General features: G+C 33.2%; 3 protein-coding genes across 3 annotated transcripts; all 3 read left to right on the forward strand.

Annotated features, from left to right (window-relative positions):
* Positions 1–5760: 5760 nt before the first annotated feature.
* Positions 5761–6087, forward strand: LOC140008858 (putative lipid-binding protein AIR1B). The gene has a single exon (XM_072053759.1). It carries the CDS (start codon positions 5761–5763, stop codon positions 6085–6087), a length of 327 nt encoding a protein of 108 aa, XP_071909860.1.
* Positions 6088–12738: 6651 nt separating this feature from the next.
* On the forward strand, positions 12739–13065 carry LOC140008859 (putative lipid-binding protein AIR1B). The gene has a single exon (XM_072053760.1). The coding sequence runs from the start codon at positions 12739–12741 to the stop codon at positions 13063–13065; it is 327 nt and encodes a 108-aa protein (XP_071909861.1).
* A 5958-nt stretch (positions 13066–19023) lies between these two features.
* On the forward strand, positions 19024–19347 carry LOC113693377 (hydrophobic seed protein-like). The gene has a single exon (XM_027211926.1). It carries the CDS (start codon positions 19024–19026, stop codon positions 19345–19347), a length of 324 nt encoding a protein of 107 aa, XP_027067727.1.
* The last annotated feature ends 1677 nt before the right edge of the window (positions 19348–21024 follow it).

Consider the following 21024-nt stretch of genomic DNA (forward strand, 5'->3'; position numbering starts at 1 on the left):
CATAAAATTGAGGATTAATGCACGGATATTTCTGTTGTTAGCCGGGAGGCAAGATTATGCTTACTTGCGGTTAAAACAATCCGTGGTTAATTAGCAGCATGCGTTGGAAACATGCCTACAAAAATGGATATCTAATATCTGATTTTCTTGATCGACTAATTAGTACGTTTACGCTTGGTAAATGTCACCTGCAACTTTCCAACCAGGCTTCGCAGCACTCTCCCGTGTACCAACCAGGCTTCGCAGCACTTCCCTATCCTCTTGGACAGACTGTGAAATAGCAACGTCCTAGAAAAATCTGTCCTTTGCCTTTTGTGCTGTTGTGGCTGAGAAAGTGAGAAAACATCAAAACTATGGTGTGATTAAGTTACTCGGATGTTATTTTGGTTTCGGGATAAATTCCTTTTGCCTACAAGCGGCAAAATGGACAAATGATTGATAGACGGATCTTGTTAGATGAATAGCCGACCAGTTTAATCCAATCCAATTATAAGCATTTAATAAATGGATGCAAAGAGGTATAAGATTTAGATGGATAGTGCAAAACTATAATCCATTCATTTGACTATCTATTAGTCCTAGGACTAACGAGATTCCTGTACACTCTACTATACTCTTTTTTAATTCATACTGTACGCTGTTTTTTAGTTACAGTCCGTACAATATCTCTTTGTCCGTACAATATCTATCTCTCCTTCTCTCTCTCTCTCTCTCTTTAATTTATTCTATTCCTAGTTATTGAATTAATAATTGGTTAGAAACCACCCTCTCTCGCGCCAACGCTGTCATTTGCTTAATTTAAAAGCAATGATAAAGTACCATAACAAGTTATGTCATCTATGCTGCATTGATAGCAATGACTGGCAATATAGATAGCAGTGACTGGAAATATAGATGGTTTCGTGAAAAGAAATTGTTAAAAGTGGGATGAGCCGATGAGGGAACATGGTTGTAAGAGCTAGAGAGGGAGGGCGAAGGGGGAAAGCTAGGAGGAATGAAACAAACTTGTGTCATTCCAAAACATAAGATGAAGTGAAAAAATAAATTTTTCCCAAAACGAGAGGTAAAAGAAATAAAGTCAATGCTTATAACCTGCTGCATGGCATTCTACCCGGGCGCTCCACATGGCATTATCTAATAAACCCAAAAAAAAATTTACTCTTCACATGGCATTCTACCAGGGCGCTCCATATGGTTGGCAAATGCTGTCGGCCTTATGGTAAAACATAAAATCATACGGGATTAGATTGTCATGCATATTATGTTTATATATTTTGGCCACTTCAACCATTTTAATTTTTAAACAAGAGTAATTTCGATATTTTCATAGGTTCCGTTACGAATAATCATTTCCGTTAGTTTGACACTTTAATCCAAATTACAATTGGATTATATGTAGTTTTTGAAACTATAAGGGGTTATGTGAAAATTAACTGTCGGCCTCATGGCAACAAATTCAACTATAAAACCATTGGCGCGATCTAGTGTGATTCTATTGTTCATTGATAATGGATTTACGTGGATGACATGGATAATGCACTTAAGTCCACCAATGTAATTGGTTATAAATAGTCATCCATTTAAAAATATTATGTATTTTTTAGTCATCGAAATCTACTTAGATTTATTTGGATGGATAAATAGACATGGATTCGTCGCATTAGCGTTCGTTTTTAAAATGCTAAAATCAGGAGGAACAAAAAGGTACATACAAGGTGGACTATTATATAAGTTTGGACAAGAATATCATCATCATTTAAAAATGAATCTAAAAATTCTAGGACATTGAATTGAATTAATTCTAACTCTAACTTTCAAATTTCGTAGGTAAATAGTGTTGCTTACACTCCAAGAGTAGTTATCACACTCCACTTTGACATTTATTAAGTGAAAGAAGATTGATAAGTGCATATTTTGTGCATTTTAAGTATTTTTTATTATTTAGTTTTGGAGCGTTTAAGTTATTTTCAAGCTAATAAACTAGATTTCTAGTGAAAATTTGCATTTTTTTGGTTTCATTGTGAAACATTGCATTTGTATGGAGTGAATTAAGAAGATATTTGGATAATGGTTGATGATTTGAAGTGATATAAAGAGAATATGTAGTGCAAAATGTTCCAAAGATAAAATGCAATCAAGTATAAAGGAAGAAATATTTGACAGTTTTGACACATTTTGATATTTTGGCTATATCTTGAGTTAAAAGTATCAAATTGAGATAATTCTTGAATCGTTTTGAAGCTAAGAAATATTTCTACATTTCTTATGAAACATCAAAGTCCAATTCATGAGTTTTCGTGGTCAAAAAGTTGAAATACAGTTGGCCATTTTTGCTACCAAAAGTTAAAATATGAGATTGAGCAGCCAAAGATATTTTGATCATTTCTTAGTCTACAGGACTCCAAATCAGATGATTCTTGATACACTAAAAACTAACTCAAAGGATTGCAACCTTCATGTTTTGCACAAAAATTAGTTCAATCTCCATCATCGAAAAAATATCAGTTGAACTTGGTGTAAAAATTGACTGATCAAAAAAGTTCAAACCGGCAGGGAAGGCAATACGCGGGTACAGTACGCATCCTTAAGAATGTGTATTCTATAAATGTATGTGGAACTTGCACAGCCACTTATTTTGATTTTTCACAAAATTTTATAGCTCAATTTCAACAAGAATTTCAACTGTAGTTGTAAAGAAAAACGATGAGGGGACATGGTTGTAAGAGAGAGGGAGGGGAAAGGGGGAAAGGAGGAATGAAACAAACTTGTGACGTTCCAAAACATAAGATGAAGTAAAAAAATAAAAGTTTCGCAAAAAGAGAAGGAAAAGAATTAAAGTCAATGCTTATAACCTCCTGACATGGCATTCTACCTGGGCGCCTCACATGGCAGTATGAAGTAAACCCAAAAAAAAAATTGCTCTTCACGTGGCATTCTATATGGACGCATCACATGGCATTCGACCAGGGCGCTTCACATGGCATTATGAAATATACCCAAAAAAAATTACTCAAAAAGTGGGAATATATATATATATATATATATATATAGGGCAAATTACACTTTGCCCCCTGTGGTTCAGTGCTTTTATACATAATCCCTCCTATGCTTTCAAAAGGTATACATAACCCCCTAATAGTTTAGATAAAAATGTTAAAGTTACGAAATTTGCATTTCATAATTGAGTCAACTAAAATGTCAAAATACAGTTGGCCATTTTTGCTACCAAAAGTTAAATTAAAATTTGACACTAGTTCAAAGAAATGCTAAATCTAGGGAGTTTATTCATGGGAGTAATGGTGCACATTTGTAACTTTAATGACTTGTTCCATGTAATTTTATAGAGGAAATGAACTTGTAATTAATTTTATAACCATGAGAGTAGGTATGACTTAATTATAGGTATAGTTGATTTACTATGAGAATAAGTTTTACCTGCATAAAGAAATTATACTATAACTAACCAAGATAATAGTACTCAATGATCCAAAAATTGTATTTGCATGAATAGTTAGGGATACCATAGCCTAAAGAGCTTTCATAGCTATTTTCTTGCACATTCTAGCTCAGTTTTATTTCCTTCAATTTGTTGATCGTTTAAATAATTGAGGAGTTTTAGTCGTGCTGGTAATTGTCCATTTTTTCCTATGGGTTCGGCCCTTAATATCCTATATTCAATCTCGACTTATATACTTGTAAAAAATCACGTATGAGATATTTAGAATTTTATGAATGTAAAATTTAGCTGTAGAATAAGCTAAATTGTTATATGCATGCCGCATTCTCATCAAGTTTTTGCTACAAAGTTAACCTCATGTGGAATATGCATACTTCAAACTCTTAAATAACCTACATATTGGGTTGGGATAAACTCTAATTCCTGTCTAGACTTGATCTTGAGTTATCATCGAGGAACATGGCAACTAGGGGTGAGCAAAAATACCTGTTAATCCAAAAATTTATCATATCCGATCTAATCTGATCCGAAAATTAGGATATCCAATATATATTATTTGACCGGATCAAAAGAGAATCGGATACCTGTTTAGATACAAGACGGGATAGAATCACATAATTAAAAACCCGAAGGTACCCAACCAGCCTTGCATATATATTTTTTATTTTTTATTTTTATACACATATTACAAAATAATATTTTCAGAGCTAAATAAGTAATTCCATTAAACAAATTGCATTACAAAAAATGGGAGACTATAGTTTGTTTTTAAAATTTATTTGTAGAGGCTATGATTTTATATTTTTTTTAAAAAAAGTTTAATTGATGTGGAATATGTATGTTAAAAAAAAAACTACTACTTATTTCAAATTTTCATTGATTTTGAGTTCTTTTAAGTTTTTTCCTTTTTTTTTGTCTTCTCTTCGAATGTTTGTTTCTTAGTGGAAGATTTTTTTGAGAAATTTTTTTTATTAAATCTTAAATGAATATGTAATATACAAAATTAAATTAGTATAAATCATTTTTTTTAAAAAAATTAATGATAAGTGGGGCTAGATGGGCACCTGTTGACTCGACCTTGTCTCAACGGGTGCCCAATTATCTGATACTCGTTGATATGTGGGGCAAGTAAGGGTTAGAAAATGGTGCATGAGATGAGTACCCCATCCATACCCACTCGTAATGGCAACATGCAATTTTGACACATCTTATTCACTCATCCAATGGGTTTGCCAACCTATGCTAGAGTTGCCAGCTAATAGTGACAGAGCCAAGTTTTTTTTTCCTACGGGATCAAAATTTTTCCTAACAAAATTATCTTAATATGTTATGTTCAAAATAATTTTCATCTATTTAAACATATGACATCTAAAAATATCAAATATTAAATTTAGTTATAAAGAAAATAAAAATTAAGACAAGAAATAACCATTGATTAAATATTTTGTCACAAACCGCCCAACTTGCATATTATGAGGAGATGCTCCAATTTGTCATATATGTAATACACACACACACACACATACACACATATATATATATGTATGTATGTATATGTGTGTGTGTGTGTGTATTTTCAATTAGAAAAGATAAAAGTTATATTAACGTACCTTAAAATTTTAACATCTTCTTCTTAAAAGTAAAATGAGTGTTATGTTCTTTCATAGAATTAAATTTATCTATAATTGAATCAATGCTAAATTTTTCAATAACTTTCTTTTCTATGCACACAGTTAAGTAATCGTTCAAGAAATTATCTTTCATTTTGTTTTGGACCTTTGTCTTGACTATTTTCATAATTAAAAATATCCATTCTGTAATTGTAGTTAATACAGGATGAGTGAAAACAAGTTTAATCAATTAGGCTAAATTGTATATTTGTATATGAGCCAATAAAGTAATAATTATTTTTAGCCCACTGATAATTATGAATTGGGTCTTTTTATTATAGTATGTCAAATTGGGTCAATTTACTATGGATAATCAAATTATATGTTTAATTTTTTGAATGTTAAATAATTAGCACAATAAAACATAAATTTGGAGGCCAATTTTGCTCTACACGTATATTTTTATATTATGAATTAAGGTTTTCAAAACTTGGGGGGCCGTGGCCACCCTCAGCTACCCCCCAACCCCACCCCACCCCACCCCACCCAAAAACCGCCCTCGCCAGCTCCATCATTGCAGCGAAACCAAGAAAGTTGACCCGCCTTGCTACTATAAAAACCCTCAACTTCTACCAAAACATTGCACAGCAAAAGCCCTTCTTTCTTGACTAAACCAACAATACTTTTGAGAATATGGGTTCCAAGGCCTCCACAACCACCCTAGCTCTCTTTCTTGCCTTTAACCTTATCTTTTTCACTCAGGTCAGTGCCACGCCCCTGCCTACTTGCACAGCTGTCCTGGACTTGAGTGTGTGCCTTTCTTTGTTGGGGATCCCCATCATAGATATAGGTAGTCAATGCTGCAGTTGCTTTAATAACCTTGTTGACCTCGACGCAGCTGCTTGCCTTTGCGCCTACTTGAAAACTCGGAGCCTCCTCACCCTGGATCTCACAGCTGCCGTTACAGCGATTGTGAATGGCTGTGGCAAGCACTATCCATCAGGGTACCAATGTCTCTGAACAGATTTGCTTGCTTACTGCTGTTGGAATGTGCTTTTCTTTTGTTTCTCAATCATGAATTTACTTCTAAAGAACTCCTCGCCCTAAACAGTGGTTAGGAGTTACTTTGTCGTGGTGATCTCTCACATTTCATGTTTGTAATTTCCAATAAAGTTTTCATGTGCGAGTGAGCAGTCAGCTCTAAGCTTGTATCTTTCCCTGTGGTGATCAATGAAAAGTTAATAAGTTTTTTTTTTTATGTTATATTCATAACGCCATTTTCTGACTCTGTAAGGGAGCATTACGTATTTATAAGCATAAAATTGAGGATTAATGCACGGATATTTCTGTTGTTAGCCGGGAGGCAAGATTATGCTTACTTGCGGTTAAAACAATCCGTGGTTAATTAGCAGCATGCGTTGGAAACATGCCTACAAAAATGGATATCTAATATCTGATTTTCTTGATCGACTAATTAGTACGTTTACGCTTGGTAAATGTCACCTGCAACTTTCCAACCAGGCTTCGCAGCACTCTCCCGTGTACCAACCAGGCTTCGCAGCACTTCCCTATCCTCTTGGACAGACTGTGAAATAGCAACGTCCTAGAAAAATCTGTCCTTTGCCTTTTGTGCTGTTGTGGCTGAGAAAGTGAGAAAACATCAAAACTATGGTGTGATTAAGTTACTCGGATGTTATTTTGGTTTCGGGATAAATTCCTTTTGCCTACAAGCGGCAAAATGGACAAATGATTGATAGACGGATCTTGTTAGATGAATAGCCGACCAGTTTAATCCAATCCAATTATAAGCATTTAATAAATGGATGCAAAGAGGTATAAGATTTAGATGGATAGTGCAAAACTATAATCCATTCATTTGACTATCTATTAGTCCTAGGACTAACGAGATTCCTGTACACTCTACTATACTCTTTTTTAATTCATACTGTACGCTGTTTTTTAGTTACAGTCCGTACAATATCTCTTTGTCCGTACAATATCTATCTCTCCTTCTCTCTCTCTCTCTCTCTTTAATTTATTCTATTCCTAGTTATTAAATTAATAATTGGTTAGAAACCACCCTCTCTCGCGCCAACGCTGTCATTTGCTTAATTTAAAAGCAATGATAAAGTACCATAACAAGTTATGTCATCTATGCTGCATTGATAGCAATGACTGGCAATATAGATAGCAGTGACTGGAAATATAGATGGTTTCGTGAAAAGAAATTGTTAAAAGTGGGATGAGCCGATGAGGGAACATGGTTGTAAGAGCTAGAGAGGGAGGGCGAAGGGGGAAAGCTAGGAGGAATGAAACAAACTTGTGTCATTCCAAAACATAAGATGAAGTGAAAAAATAAATTTTTCCCAAAACGAGAGGTAAAAGAAATAAAGTCAATGCTTATAACCTGCTGCATGGCATTCTACCCGGGCGCTCCACATGGCATTATCTAATAAACCCAAAAAAAAATTTACTCTTCACATGGCATTCTACCAGGGCGTTTCACATGGCATTATGAAATAAACCCAAAAAAAATTGCTTAAAAAGAGGGAATATATATATATATATATATATATGTGTGTGTGTGTGTGTGTGTGTGTGTGTGTGTAGACACTTTATCCCTTGCGATTTGATACTTTTATACATAACCCCCTATGGTTTCAAAAGATATATATAACCCTTAATAGTTTAAATTAAAGTGTTAAAGTGATAGAATTTGTATTTCATAATGGAGTCAACTAAAATGCAAAAAATATCCCAATGTAAAGTTAAAAATTATTTGTTAATCACAAGGGACTTATGTATATATTTTGAAAACTATAAAGGGGTTATATGATAAAGTACTAAATCATATAGAGTTATATGGTAAAACATAAAATCATACGGGATTAGGTTGTCATGCATATTATGTTTATATATTTTGGCCACTTCAACCATTTTAATTTTTAAACAAGAGTAATTTCGACATTTTCATAGGTTCCGTTACGAATGATCATTTCCGTTAGTTTGACACTTTATTTCCATTTAAAAAAAAAACACGCGCGCACACAAATACACACACACACAAGCGAATCTTTAGTTTATTTATGATGTAAATTTCGTTGAGACAGGGACCGAAAATGAAAATGATTGGCGAATGCTGTCGGCCTTATGGCAAGAAATTCAACTATAAAACCATTGGCATGATCTAGTGTGATTCTATTGTTCATTGATAATGGATTTACGTGGAAGACATGGATAATGCACTTAAGTCCACCAATGTAAGTGGTTATAAATAGTCATCCATTTAAAAATATTATGTATTTTTTAGTCATCGAAATCTACTTAGGTTTATTTGGATGGATAAATAGACATGGATTCGTCGCATTAGAGTTCATTTTTAAAATGCTAAAATCAGGGGGGGGGGACAAAAAGGTATGTACAAGGTGGACTATTATATGAGTTTGGATTAGAATATCATCATCATTCAAAAATGAATCTAAAAATTCTAGGACATTGAATTGAATTAATTCAAACTCTAATTTTCAAATTTCGTAGGTAACTAGTGTTGTTTACACTCCAAGTGTAGCTATGACACTCCACTTTGACATTTTATTAAGTGAAAGAAGATTGATATGTGCGTATTTTGTACATTTTAAGTATTTTTTTATTATTTGTTTTGGAGCGTTTAAGTTATTTTCAAGCTAATTAACTAGATTTCTAGTGAAAATTTGTAGTTTTTGGTTTTAGTGTGAAACATTGTATTTGTATGGATTTAAGTGGTGAAAACTTTATGTTTTTGTAGGTTTTAATAATTCAATCATCAAATGGAGTAAATTAAGAAGATATTTGGATGACTGTTGATGATTGAAGTGATATAAAGAAAATATGAATTGCAAAATGTTGAAAAGATGAAATGCAATCAAGTATAAAAAAGGAAATATTCTATAGCTTGGACACCTTTTGGTATTTCGACTATATCTTGAGCTATGAGTATCGAATTGAGGTGATTCTTGAACCATTTTGAACCTATGAAATAGTTCTACATTTCTTATGAAACATCAAGATCCAATTCATGAGTTTACATGGTCAAAAAGTCGAAATAGAATTGGCCATATTTGCTACCAAAAGTTAAAATAGGAGATTGGGCAGTCAAGAATATTTTGGTCATTTCTCAGTCTATGGAGTTCCAAATCAGATAATTCTTGATGCATTGAAAACTAATTCAAAGGGCAGCAACTTTCATATTTTGCACAAGTGTTAATTCAACCTCCATCATCGAGAAAATATCAATTGAACTTGGTGCAAAAAAAACTTGATAAGAAAAGTACAAACCTGCAGGGGAGGTAATACGCGGGTACAGTACGCAACCTTAAGAATGTGTATTCTATAAACGTATGTGTAACTTGCACATCAACTTATTTTGATATTTCACAAAACTTTATGGCTCAATTTCAACAAAAATTTCAACTATAGTTGTAAAGAAATGCGATGAGGGGACGAGGTTGTAAGAGAGAGGGAGGGGGAAGGGGGGAAGGAGGAATGAAACAAACTTGTGACGATTTTTTCTCAAAAAAGAGAGGGAAAAGAAATAAAGTCAATGCTTATAACCTGCTGCATGCATTCTACCCGGGCGCTCCACATGGCATTATGAAAGAAACCCAAAAAAAATTACTCTTCACATGGCATTCTACAAGGGCGCATCACATGGCATTATGAAGTAAACCCAAAAAGAAATTACTCTTCACGTGGCATTCTACATGGGTGCATCACATGGCATTCGACCAGGACATGGCATTATGAAATATACCCAAAAAAAATTACTCAAAAAGAGGGAATATATACATATACATATATATATATATATATATATATATATTGGGCAAATTACACTTTGTCCCTTGTGGTTCAATGTTTTTATACATAATCTCTCCTATGGTTTTAAAAGATATACATAACCCCCTAATAGTTTAGATTAAAATGTCAAAGTGACCAAATTTGCGTTTTATAATTGAGTCAACTAAAATATCAAAATCCAGTTAGCCATTGTTGCTACCAAAAGTTAAATTAGAATTTGACACTAGTCCAAAAAAGTACTAAATCTAGGGAGTTCATTCACGGGAGTAAAGGTGCACCTTTGTAATTTTAATGACTTGTTCCGGCCATGTAATTTCATAGAGGAAATAAACTTGTAATTAATTTTATAACCATGAGAATATGTATGAATTAATTATAGGTATAGTTGATTTACTATGAGAATAAGTTTTACTTACATAAAGAAATTGTACCATAATTAGCCAAGATAGTAGTACTCAATGATCCAAAAATTGTATTTGCATGAATAGTTACGGATACCATACCTTAAGGAGCTTTCATAGCTATTTTCTTGCACATTGTAGCTCAGTTTTATTTCCTTTAATTTGTTGATCGTTTGAATAATAGAGGACCTTTAGTAGTGCTGGTAATTGTCCATTCTTTCCTTTGTATTCGACCCTTAATACCCTATATTCAATCTCGACTTGTATACATGCCCCATTCTCGTCAAGTTTTTGCTACAAAGTTAACTTCATGTGGTATATGCATACTTCAAACTCTTAAATAAACTACATATTGGGTTGGTATAAACTCTAATTCTTGTCTAGACTTGATCTTGAGTTATCATCGAGGAACAAGGCAACTAGGGGTGGGCAAAAATACCTGTTAATCCAAAAATTTTCCATATCCGATCCGATCTGATCCGAAAATTAAGATATCCAATCCATATTATTTGACTGGATCAAAAGAGAATCGGATACCCGTTTAGATACAGGACCGGATAGAATCACATAATTAAAAACCTAAAGGTACCCGACCAGCCTTGCATATATATTTTTTATTTTTATTTTTATACACATATTACAAAATAATATATTCAGAGCTAAATAAGCAATTCCATTAAACAAATTGCATTACAAAAAATGGGAGACTATAGTTTGTTTATAAAATTTATTTGTAGAGGCTATGATTTTATATTTTTTTAAAAAGAGTTTAATTAATGTGGAATATGTATATTAAAAAAAAAGCTACTACCTATTTCAAATTTTCATTGATTTTGAACTCTTTTAAGTTTTTTCCTTTTTCTTGTGCTCTCTTCGAATGTTTGTTTCTTAGTGGAAGATTGCTTTTGAGAATACTTGTTTCTTAGTGAAAGATTTTTTTTGAGAAAATTTTTTATTAAATCTTAGATGAATATATAATATACAAAATTAAATTAGTAAAAATTATTTTTTAAAAAAAATTAAATGATAAGTGGGGCTAAACAAGTACCTGTTGACTCGACCTTATCTAAGCGGGTGCCCAATTATCAGATACTAGTTGATATGCAGGGCAAGTAAGGGTTAGAAAATGGTGCATGAGATGAGTACCCGATCCGTACCTACCCTAATGGCAACATGCAATTTCGACACCTCTTATTCACTCATCCAATGGGTTTGCCAACCTATGCTTGAGTAGCTAGCTAATAGTGACAGAGCCAAGATTTTTTTCCTAGGGGGATCAAGATTTTTTCTAACAAAATTATCTTAATATATTATGTTCAAAATAATTTTTATCTGTTTAAATATATGACATCTAAAAATATCAAATATTAAATTTAATTATAAAGAAAAATAAAAATTAAGGCAAGAAACAACCTTTGAATAATTATTTTATATCACAAACCATCCAACTTGCATATTATGAGAAGATGCTCCAATATGTCATATGTGTAATACACACACACACACACACACATATACATACATAATTCTCAACCAATTTGTCCCTTTTAAAATCACCTGTAAAGGGATAATATCCCAACTTTTTAATCCTATATTATTTAAACGAACAAATTCTCTGTGTAGAAACATGGCAGGAAGCTCATCATCATACAATACAATCCAAAAGAGAAACAATATATGTATATGTGTGTGTGTATCTATATATTTTCAATTAAAAAAAGATAAAAGTTGTATTAACATACCTTGAAATTTCAGCATCTTTTCTTAAAAGTAAGATGAGTGTTACATTCTTTCATAGAATTAAATTTATCTATGATTGAATCAGTGCTAAATTTTTCAACAACTTGCTTTTCTATTTACATAATTAAGCAATCATTCAAGAAATTATCTTTCATCTTGTTTGGAACCTTTGTCTTGATTATTTTCCTAACTAAAAATATTCATTATGTATTTGTAGTTAATACAGGATGAGTGAAAACAAGTTTAATCAATTAGGCTAAATTGTATATTTGTATATGAGCCAATAAAGTAATAATTATTTTTAGCCCACTGATAATTATGAATTGGGTCTTTTTATTATAGTATGTCAAATTGGGTCAATTTACTATGGATAATCAAATTATATGTTTAATTTTTTGAATGTTAAATAATTAGCACAATAAAACATAAATTTGGAGGCCAATTTTGCTCTACACGTATATTTTTATATTATGAATTAAGGTTTTCAAAACTTGGGGGGCCGTGGCCACCCTCAGCTACCCCCCAACCCCACCCCACCCCACCCCACCCAAAAACCGCCCTCGCCAGCTCCATCATTGCAGCGAAACCAAGAAAGTTGACCCGCCTTGCTACTATAAAAACCCTCAACTTCTACCAAAACATTGCACAGCAAAAGCCCTTCTTTCTTGACTAAACCAACAATACTGTTGAGAATATGGGTTCCAAGGCCTCCACAACCACCCTAGCTCTCTTTCTTGCCTTTAACCTTATCTTTTTCACTCAGGTCAGTGCCACGCCCCTGCCTACTTGCACAGCTGTCCTGGACTTGAGTGTGTGCCTTTCTTTGTTGGGGATCCCCATCATAGATGTAGGTAGTCAATGCTGCAGTTGCTTTAATAACCTTGTTGACCTCGACGCAGCTGCTTGCCTTTGCGCCTACTTGAAAACTCGGAGCCTCCTCACCCTGGATCTCACAGCTGCCGTTACAGCGATTGTGAATGGCTGTGGCAAGCACTATCCATCAGGGTACCAATGTCTCTGAACAGATTTGCTTGCTTACTGCTGTTGGAATGTGCTTTTCTTTTGTTTCTCAATCATGAATTTACTTCTAAAGAACTCCTCGCCCTAAACAGTGGTTAGGAGTTACTTTGTCGTGGTGATCTCTCACATTTCATGTTTGTAATTTCCAATAAAGTTTTCATGTGCGAGTGAGCAGTCAGCTCTAAGCTTGTATCTTTCCCTGTGGTGATCAATGAAAAGTTAATAAGTTTTTTTTTTTATGTTATATTCATAACGCCATTTTCTGACTCTGTAAGGGAGCATTACGTATTTATAAGCATAAAATTGAGGATTAATGCACGGATATTTCTGTTGTTAGCCGGGAGGCAAGATTATGCTTACTTGCGGTTAAAACAATCCGTGGTTAATTAGCAGCATGCGTTGGAAACATGCCTACAAAAATGGATATCTAATATCTGATTTTCTTGATCGACTAATTAGTACGTTTACGCTTGGTAAATGTCACCTGCAACTTTCCAACCAGGCTTCGCAGCACTCTCCCGTGTACCAACCAGGCTTCGCAGCACTTCCCTATCCTCTTGGACAGACTGTGAAATAGCAACGTCCTAGAAAAATCTGTCCTTTGCCTTTTGTGCTGTTGTGGCTGAGAAAGTGAGAAAACATCAAAACTATGGTGTGATTAAGTTACTCGGATGTTATTTTGGTTTCGGGATAAATTCCTTTTGCCTACAAGCGGCAAAATGGACAAATGATTGATAGACGGATCTTGTTAGATGAATAGCCGACCAGTTTAATCCAATCCAATTATAAGCATTTAATAAATGGATGCAAAGAGGTATAAGATTTAGATGGATAGTGCAAAACTATAATCCATTCATTTGACTATCTATTAGTCCTAGGACTAACGAGATTCCTGTACACTCTACTATACTCTTTTTTAATTCATACTGTACGCTGTTTTTTAGTTACAGTCCGTACAATATCTCTTTGTCCGTACAATATCTATCTCTCCTTCTCTCTCTCTCTCTCTCTTTAATTTATTCTATTCCTAGTTATTAAATTAATAATTGGTTAGAAACCACCCTCTCTCGCGCCAACGCTGTCATTTGCTTAATTTAAAAGCAATGATAAAGTACCATAACAAGTTATGTCATCTATGCTGCATTGATAGCAATGACTGGCAATATAGATAGCAGTGACTGGAAATATAGATGGTTTCGTGAAAAGAAATTGTTAAAAGTGGGATGAGCCGATGAGGGAACATGGTTGTAAGAGCTAGAGAGGGAGGGCGAAGGGGGAAAGCTAGGAGGAATGAAACAAACTTGTGTCATTCCAAAACATAAGATGAAGTGAAAAAATAAATTTTTCCCAAAACGAGAGGTAAAAGAAATAAAGTCAATGCTTATAACCTGCTGCATGGCATTCTACCCGGGCGCTCCACATGGCATTATCTAATAAACCCAAAAAAAAATTTACTCTTCACATGGCATTCTACCAGGGCGTTTCACATGGCATTATGAAATAAACCCAAAAAAAATTGCTTAAAAAGAGGGAATATATATATATATATATGTGTGTGTGTGTGTGTGTGTGTAGACACTTTATCCCTTGCGATTTGATACTTTTATACATAACCCCCTATGGTTTCAAAAGATATATATAACCCTTAATAGTTTAAATTAAAGTGTTAAAGTGATAGAATTTGTATTTCATAATGGAGTCAACTAAAATGCAAAAAATATCCCAATGTAAAGTTAAAAATTATTTGTTAATCACAAGGGACTTATGTATATATTTTGAAAACTATAAAGGGGTTATATGATAAAGTACTAAATCATATAGAGTTATATGGTAAAACATAAAATCATACGGGATTAGGTTGTCATGCATATTATGTTTATATATTTTGGCCACTTCAACCATTTTAATTTTTAAACAAGAGTAATTTCGACATTTTCATAGGTTCCGTTACGAATGATCATTTCCGTTAGTTTGACACTTTAATCCAAATTACAATTGGATTATATGTAGTTTTTGAAACTATAAGGGGTTATGTGAAAATTAACTGTCGGACTTATGGCAACAAATTCAACTATAAAACCATTGGCACGATCTAGTGTGATTCTATTGTTCATTGATAATGGATTTACGTGGATGACATGGATAATGCACTTAAGTCCACCAATGCAATTGGTTATAAATAGTCATCCATTTAAAAATATTATGTATTTTTTAGTCAACGAAATCTACTTAGATTTATTTGGATGGATAAATATGCATGGATTCGTCGCATTAGCGTTCGTTTTTAAAATGCTAAAATCAGGAGGAACAAAAAGGTACATACAAGGTGGACTATTATATAAGTTTGGACAAGAATATCATCATCATTTAAAAATGAATCTAAAAATTCTGGGACATTGAATTGAATTAATTCAAACTCTAATTTTCAAATTTCGTAGGTAACTAGTGTTGTTTACATTCCAAGTGTAGTTATGACACTCCACTTTGACATTTTATTAAGTGAAAAAAAATTGATAAGTCCGTATTTTGTGCATTTTAAGTATTTTTTATTATTTAGTTTTGGAGCATTTAAGTTATTTTCATGCTAATTAACTAGATTTCTAGTGAAAATTTGCATTTTTTGGTTTTAGTGTGAAACATTGCATTTGTATGGAGTGAATTAAGAAGATATTTGAATAATGGTTGATGATTTGAAGTGATATAAAGAGAATATGTAGTGCAAAATGTTCCAAAGATAAAATGCAATCAAGTATAAAGGAAGAAATATTTGACAGTTTTGACACATTTTGATATTTTGGCTATATCTTGAGTTAAAAGTATCAGATTGAGATAATTCTTGAATCGTTTTGAAGCTAAGAAATATTTCTACATTTCTTATGAAACATCAAAGTCCAATTCATGAGTTTTCGTGGTCAAAAAGTTGAAATACAGTTGGCCATTTTTGCTACCAAAAGTTAAAATATGAGATTGAGCAGCCAAAGATATTTTGATCATTTTTTAGTCTACAAGACTTAGCAAATGATTCTTGATGCACTAAAAACTAACTCAAAGGATTGCAACTTTCATGTTTTGCACAAAAATTAGTTCAATCTCTATCATCGAAACAATATCAGTTGAACTTGGTGTAAAAATAGACTGATCAAAAAAGTGCAAACCTGCAGGGAAGGCAATACGCGACCTTAAGGGTGTGTATTCTATAAACGTATGTGTAACTTGCACAGCCACTTATTTTGATTTTGCACAAAATTTTGTAGCTCAATTTCAACAAGAATTTCAGCTGTAGTTGTAAAGAAACGCGATGAGGGGACATGGTTGTAAGAGAGAGGGAGGGGGAAGGGGGAAAGGAGGAATGAAACAAACTTGTGACGTTCCAAAACATAAGACGAAGTAAAAAAATAAAATTTTCGCAAAAAGAGAGGGAAAAGAAATAAAGTCAATGCTTGTAACCTCCTGACATGGCATTCTACCAGGGCGCTTCACATGGCATTATGAAGTAAACCCAAAAAAAAATTCACTCTTCACTTGGAATTCTACATGGGCGCATCACGTGGCATTCGACCAGGGCGCTTCACATGGTATTATGAAATATACCCAAAAAAAAATTACTCAAAAAGTGGGAATATATATATATATATATATATATATATATATATATATATATTTATAAGGCAAATTACACTTTGCCCCCTGTAGTTCAGTGCTTTTATACATAATCTCTCCTATGGTTTCAAAAGATGTACAAAACCCCCTAATAGTTTAGATTAAAAAATCAAAGTGACGAAATTTGCATTTCATAATTGAGTCAACTAAAATGTCAAAATATTGTTGGCCATTTTTGCTACTAAAACTTAAATTAGAATTTGACACTAGTTTAAAGAAGTGCTAAATCTAGAGAGTTCATTCACGGGAGTAAAGGTGCACATTTGTAATTTTAGTGACTTGTTCCATATAATTTTATAGAGAAAATGAACTTGCAATTAATTTTATAACCATGAGAGTAGGTATGACTTAATTATAGGTATAGTTGATTTACTATGAGAGTAAGTTTTACCTACATAAAGAAATTATACCATAACTAACCAAAATAGTAGTACTCAATGATCCAAAAATTGTATTTGCATGAATAGTTAGGGATATCATAACCTAAGGAGCTTTCATAGCTATTTTCTTGCACATTCTAGCTCAGTTTTATTTCCTTCAATTTGTTGATCGTTTAAATAATAGAGGAGTTTTAGTAGTGTTGGTAATTGTCCTTTTTTTTTTTCTATGGGTTCGACCCTTAATATGTTATATTCAATCTTGACTTGTATACTTGTAGAAAATCACATATGGGATTTTTAGAATTTTATAAATGTAAAACTTGGCTGTAGAATGACCTAAATTGTTATATGTACGCCCCATTCTCGTCAAGTTTCTGCGACAAAGTTAACTTCATGTGCATTATGCATACTTCAAACTCTTAAATAAACTACATATTGGGTTGGGATAAACTCTAATTCCTGTCTAGACTTGATCTTGAGTTATCATCGAGGAACATGGCAATTAGGGGTGGACAAAAATACCTGTTAATCCAAAAATTTGCCATATCCAATCTGATCCGATTCGAAAATTAGAATATCCAATTCATATTATTTGACTAGATCAAAAGAGAATCGGATACCCGTTTAGATACAGGATGGGATAGAATCACATAATTAAAAACCTGAAGGTACCCAACCAGCCTTGCATATATATTTTTCATTTTTATTTTTATACACATATTACAAAATAATATTTTCAAAGCTAAATAAGCAATTCCATTAAACAAATTGCATTACAAAAAATGGGAAACTATAGTTTGTTTATAAAATTTATTTGTAGAGGCTATGATTTTATATTTTTTAAAAAGAGTTTAATTAATGTGAAATATGTATATTGAAAAAAAAGCCACTACTTATTTCAAATTTTCATTGATTTTGAGTTCTTTTAAGTTTTTTCCTTTTCTTGTATTCTCTTCGAATGTTTGTTTCCTAGTGGAAGATTTTTTTTCAAAAATTTTTTTTATTAAATCTTGAATGAATATGTAATAGACAAAATTAAATTAGTATAAATCATTTTTAAAAAAATTAAATGATAAGTGAGGTTGGACAGGTAACTTTTGGCTCAACCTTGTCTCAGCGAGTGCCCAATTAGCGGATACTCGTTGATATGTAGGGCAAGTAAGGGTTGGAAAATAGTTGACCGGCAAGTTGTAGGTCGGATCAATCAAATGGTGCACAAGATAAGTACCCAATTCGTACCCATCCCTAATGGCAAGATGCAATTTCGACACCTCTTATTCACTCATCCAATGGGTTTGCCAACCTCTGCTTGAGAGCTAGCTAATAGTGACAAAGCCAAGATTTTTTTCCTAGGGGGATCAAAATTTTTCCTAACAAAATTATCTTAATATGTTATGTTCAAAATAATTTTCATCTATTTAAATATATGACATCTAAACAATCAAAAATTAAATTTAATTATAAAGAAAACAAAAATTAAGACAAGAAATAACCTTTGATTAAATATTTTATATCACAAACCATCCAACTTGCACATTATGAGAAGATGCTCCAATATGTCATCTATGCAACACACACACACACATATGTATATGTGTGTGTGTGTATATTTTCAATTAAAAAGCATAAAAGTTATGTTAACATACCTTGAATTATGGGTGGCCAATTTTGTTTTACACATATATTTATATATTATGAATTAAGGTTTTCAAAACTTAGGGGAGCCACGGCCACCCTCAGCTCCATCCCACCCAAAAACCGCCCTCGCCAGCTCCATCATTGCGGCGAAACCAAGAAAGTTGACCCGCCTTGCTCCCTGTAAAGACCCTCAACTTCTACCAAAACATTGCACAGCAAAAGCCCTTCTTTCTTGACTAAACCAAGAATACTTGCAAACCATTAGTGTAGGGTTTGAGAATATGGGTTCCAAGGCCTCCACAACCACCCTAGCTCTCTTTCTTGCCTTTAACCTTATCGTTTTCACTCAGGTCAGTGCCACGCCCCTCCCTTCTTGCACAGCTGTGCTGGACTTGAGTGTATGCCTTTCTTTGGTGGGGGTCTCCATCATAGATACAGGTAGTCCATGCTGCAGTCGCTTTAGTAACCTTAATGACCTCGAAGCAGCTGCTTGCCTTTGCGCCTACTTGAAAACTCAAAACCTCAGCGTGGATCTCACAGCTACCGTTACAGCGATTGTGAATGGCTGTGGCAATACATATCCATCTGGGTACCAATGTGTCTGAACAGATTGGCTTGTCTACTGTTCGAATGTGTTTTTCTTTTGTTTCTCAATCATGAATTTACTTCCAAAGAACTCCTCCCCCTCAACAGTGGTTAGAAGTTACTTTGTCACAGTGATTTCTCAGTTTTCATGTTTGTATCTTTCCGTGCGGTGATCAATGAAAAGTTAATAAGTTTTTTTATGTCATATTCATAACGCCATTTTCTGACTCTGTAAAGGAACACTACATATTTATAAGCATAAAATTGAGGATTAATGCATGGATATTTCTGTTGTTGGCCGGGAGGCAAGATTATACTTGCGGTTAAAACAATCCTTGGTTATTTAGTAGTACGTGTTGGAAACATGTCTACAAAAATGGATATCTAATATCTGATTTTCTTGATCGACTAATTAGTACGTTTATGCTTGGTAAATGTCACCTGCAACTTTCCATCGATCAATCAACTTTCCATTAGCTAAAAGTAAGGATTGGGATTAATTGGGGGAAGCAGACAGAATTACGTAAGGATTAGTATCCAATACGATGTTGATATCTGTTGATATGTATGTCCACTCTCCCGTTTACCAACCAGGCTTCGCAGCACTTCCCTATCCTCTTGGACAGACTGTGAAATAGCAACGTCCTAGAAAAATCTGTCCTTTGCCTTTTGTGCTGTTGTGGCTGAGAAAGTGAGAAAACATAAAAAATATGGTGCGATTAAGTTACTCTGACATTATTTTGGTTTCGGGATAAATTCCTTTTGTCTACAAGCGGCAAAATGGACAAATGATTGATAGACGGATCTTGTTAAATGAATAGCCGACCAGTTTAATCCAATCCAATTATAAGCATTTAATAAATGGATACAAAGAGGTTAGATTTAGATGGATAGTGCAAAACTATAATCCATTCATAGGTTCCGTTACGAATAATCATTTCCGTTAGTTTGACACTTTAATCCAAATTACAATTGGATTATATGTAGTTTTTGAAACTATAAGGGGTTATGTGAAAATTAACTGTCGGCCTTATGGCAACAAATTCAACTATAAAACCATTGGCATGATCTAGTGTGATTCTATTGTTCATTGATAATGGATTTACGTGGATGACATGGATAATGCACTTAAGTCCACCAATGTAAGTGGTTATAAATAGTCATCCATTTAAAAATATTATGTATTTTTTAGTCATCGAAATCTACTTAGGTTTATTTGGATGGATAAATAGACATGGATTCGTCGCATTAGCATTCGTTTTAAAAATGTTAAAATCAGGACGAACAAAAAGGTATATACAAGGTGGACTATTATATAAGTTTGGATTAGAATATCATCATCATTTTAAAATGAACCTAAAAATTCTAGGACATTGAATTGAATTAATTCAAACTCTAATTTTCAAATTTCATAGGTAAGTGTTGTTTACACTCCAAGAATAGTTATGACACTCCACTTTGACATTTTATTATGTGAAAGAAGATTGATAAGTGTGTATTTTATGCATTTTTTATTATTTAATTTTGGAGTGTTTTAGTCATTTTTAAACTAATTAACTAGATTTCTAGTGAAAATTTTCATTTTTTGGTTTAAGTGTGAAACATTGCATTTGTATGGATTTAAGTGGTGAAAGCTTCATGTTTTTGTAGGTTATAATAATTCAATCATCAAATGGAGTGAATTAAGAAGATATTTG

This window comes from Coffea arabica, chromosome 6c (genome assembly GCF_036785885.1).
Source record: "Coffea arabica cultivar ET-39 chromosome 6c, Coffea Arabica ET-39 HiFi, whole genome shotgun sequence".
Classification (NCBI taxonomy): domain Eukaryota; kingdom Viridiplantae; phylum Streptophyta; class Magnoliopsida; order Gentianales; family Rubiaceae; genus Coffea; species Coffea arabica.

Coding starts and splice junctions, on each gene's coding strand:
- LOC140008858 (XM_072053759.1), top strand. CDS start 5,761: ATGGGTTCCAAGGCCTCCACAACCACCCTAGCTCTCTTTCTTGCCTTT.
- LOC140008859 (XM_072053760.1), top strand. CDS start 12,739: ATGGGTTCCAAGGCCTCCACAACCACCCTAGCTCTCTTTCTTGCCTTT.
- LOC113693377 (XM_027211926.1), top strand. CDS start 19,024: ATGGGTTCCAAGGCCTCCACAACCACCCTAGCTCTCTTTCTTGCCTTT.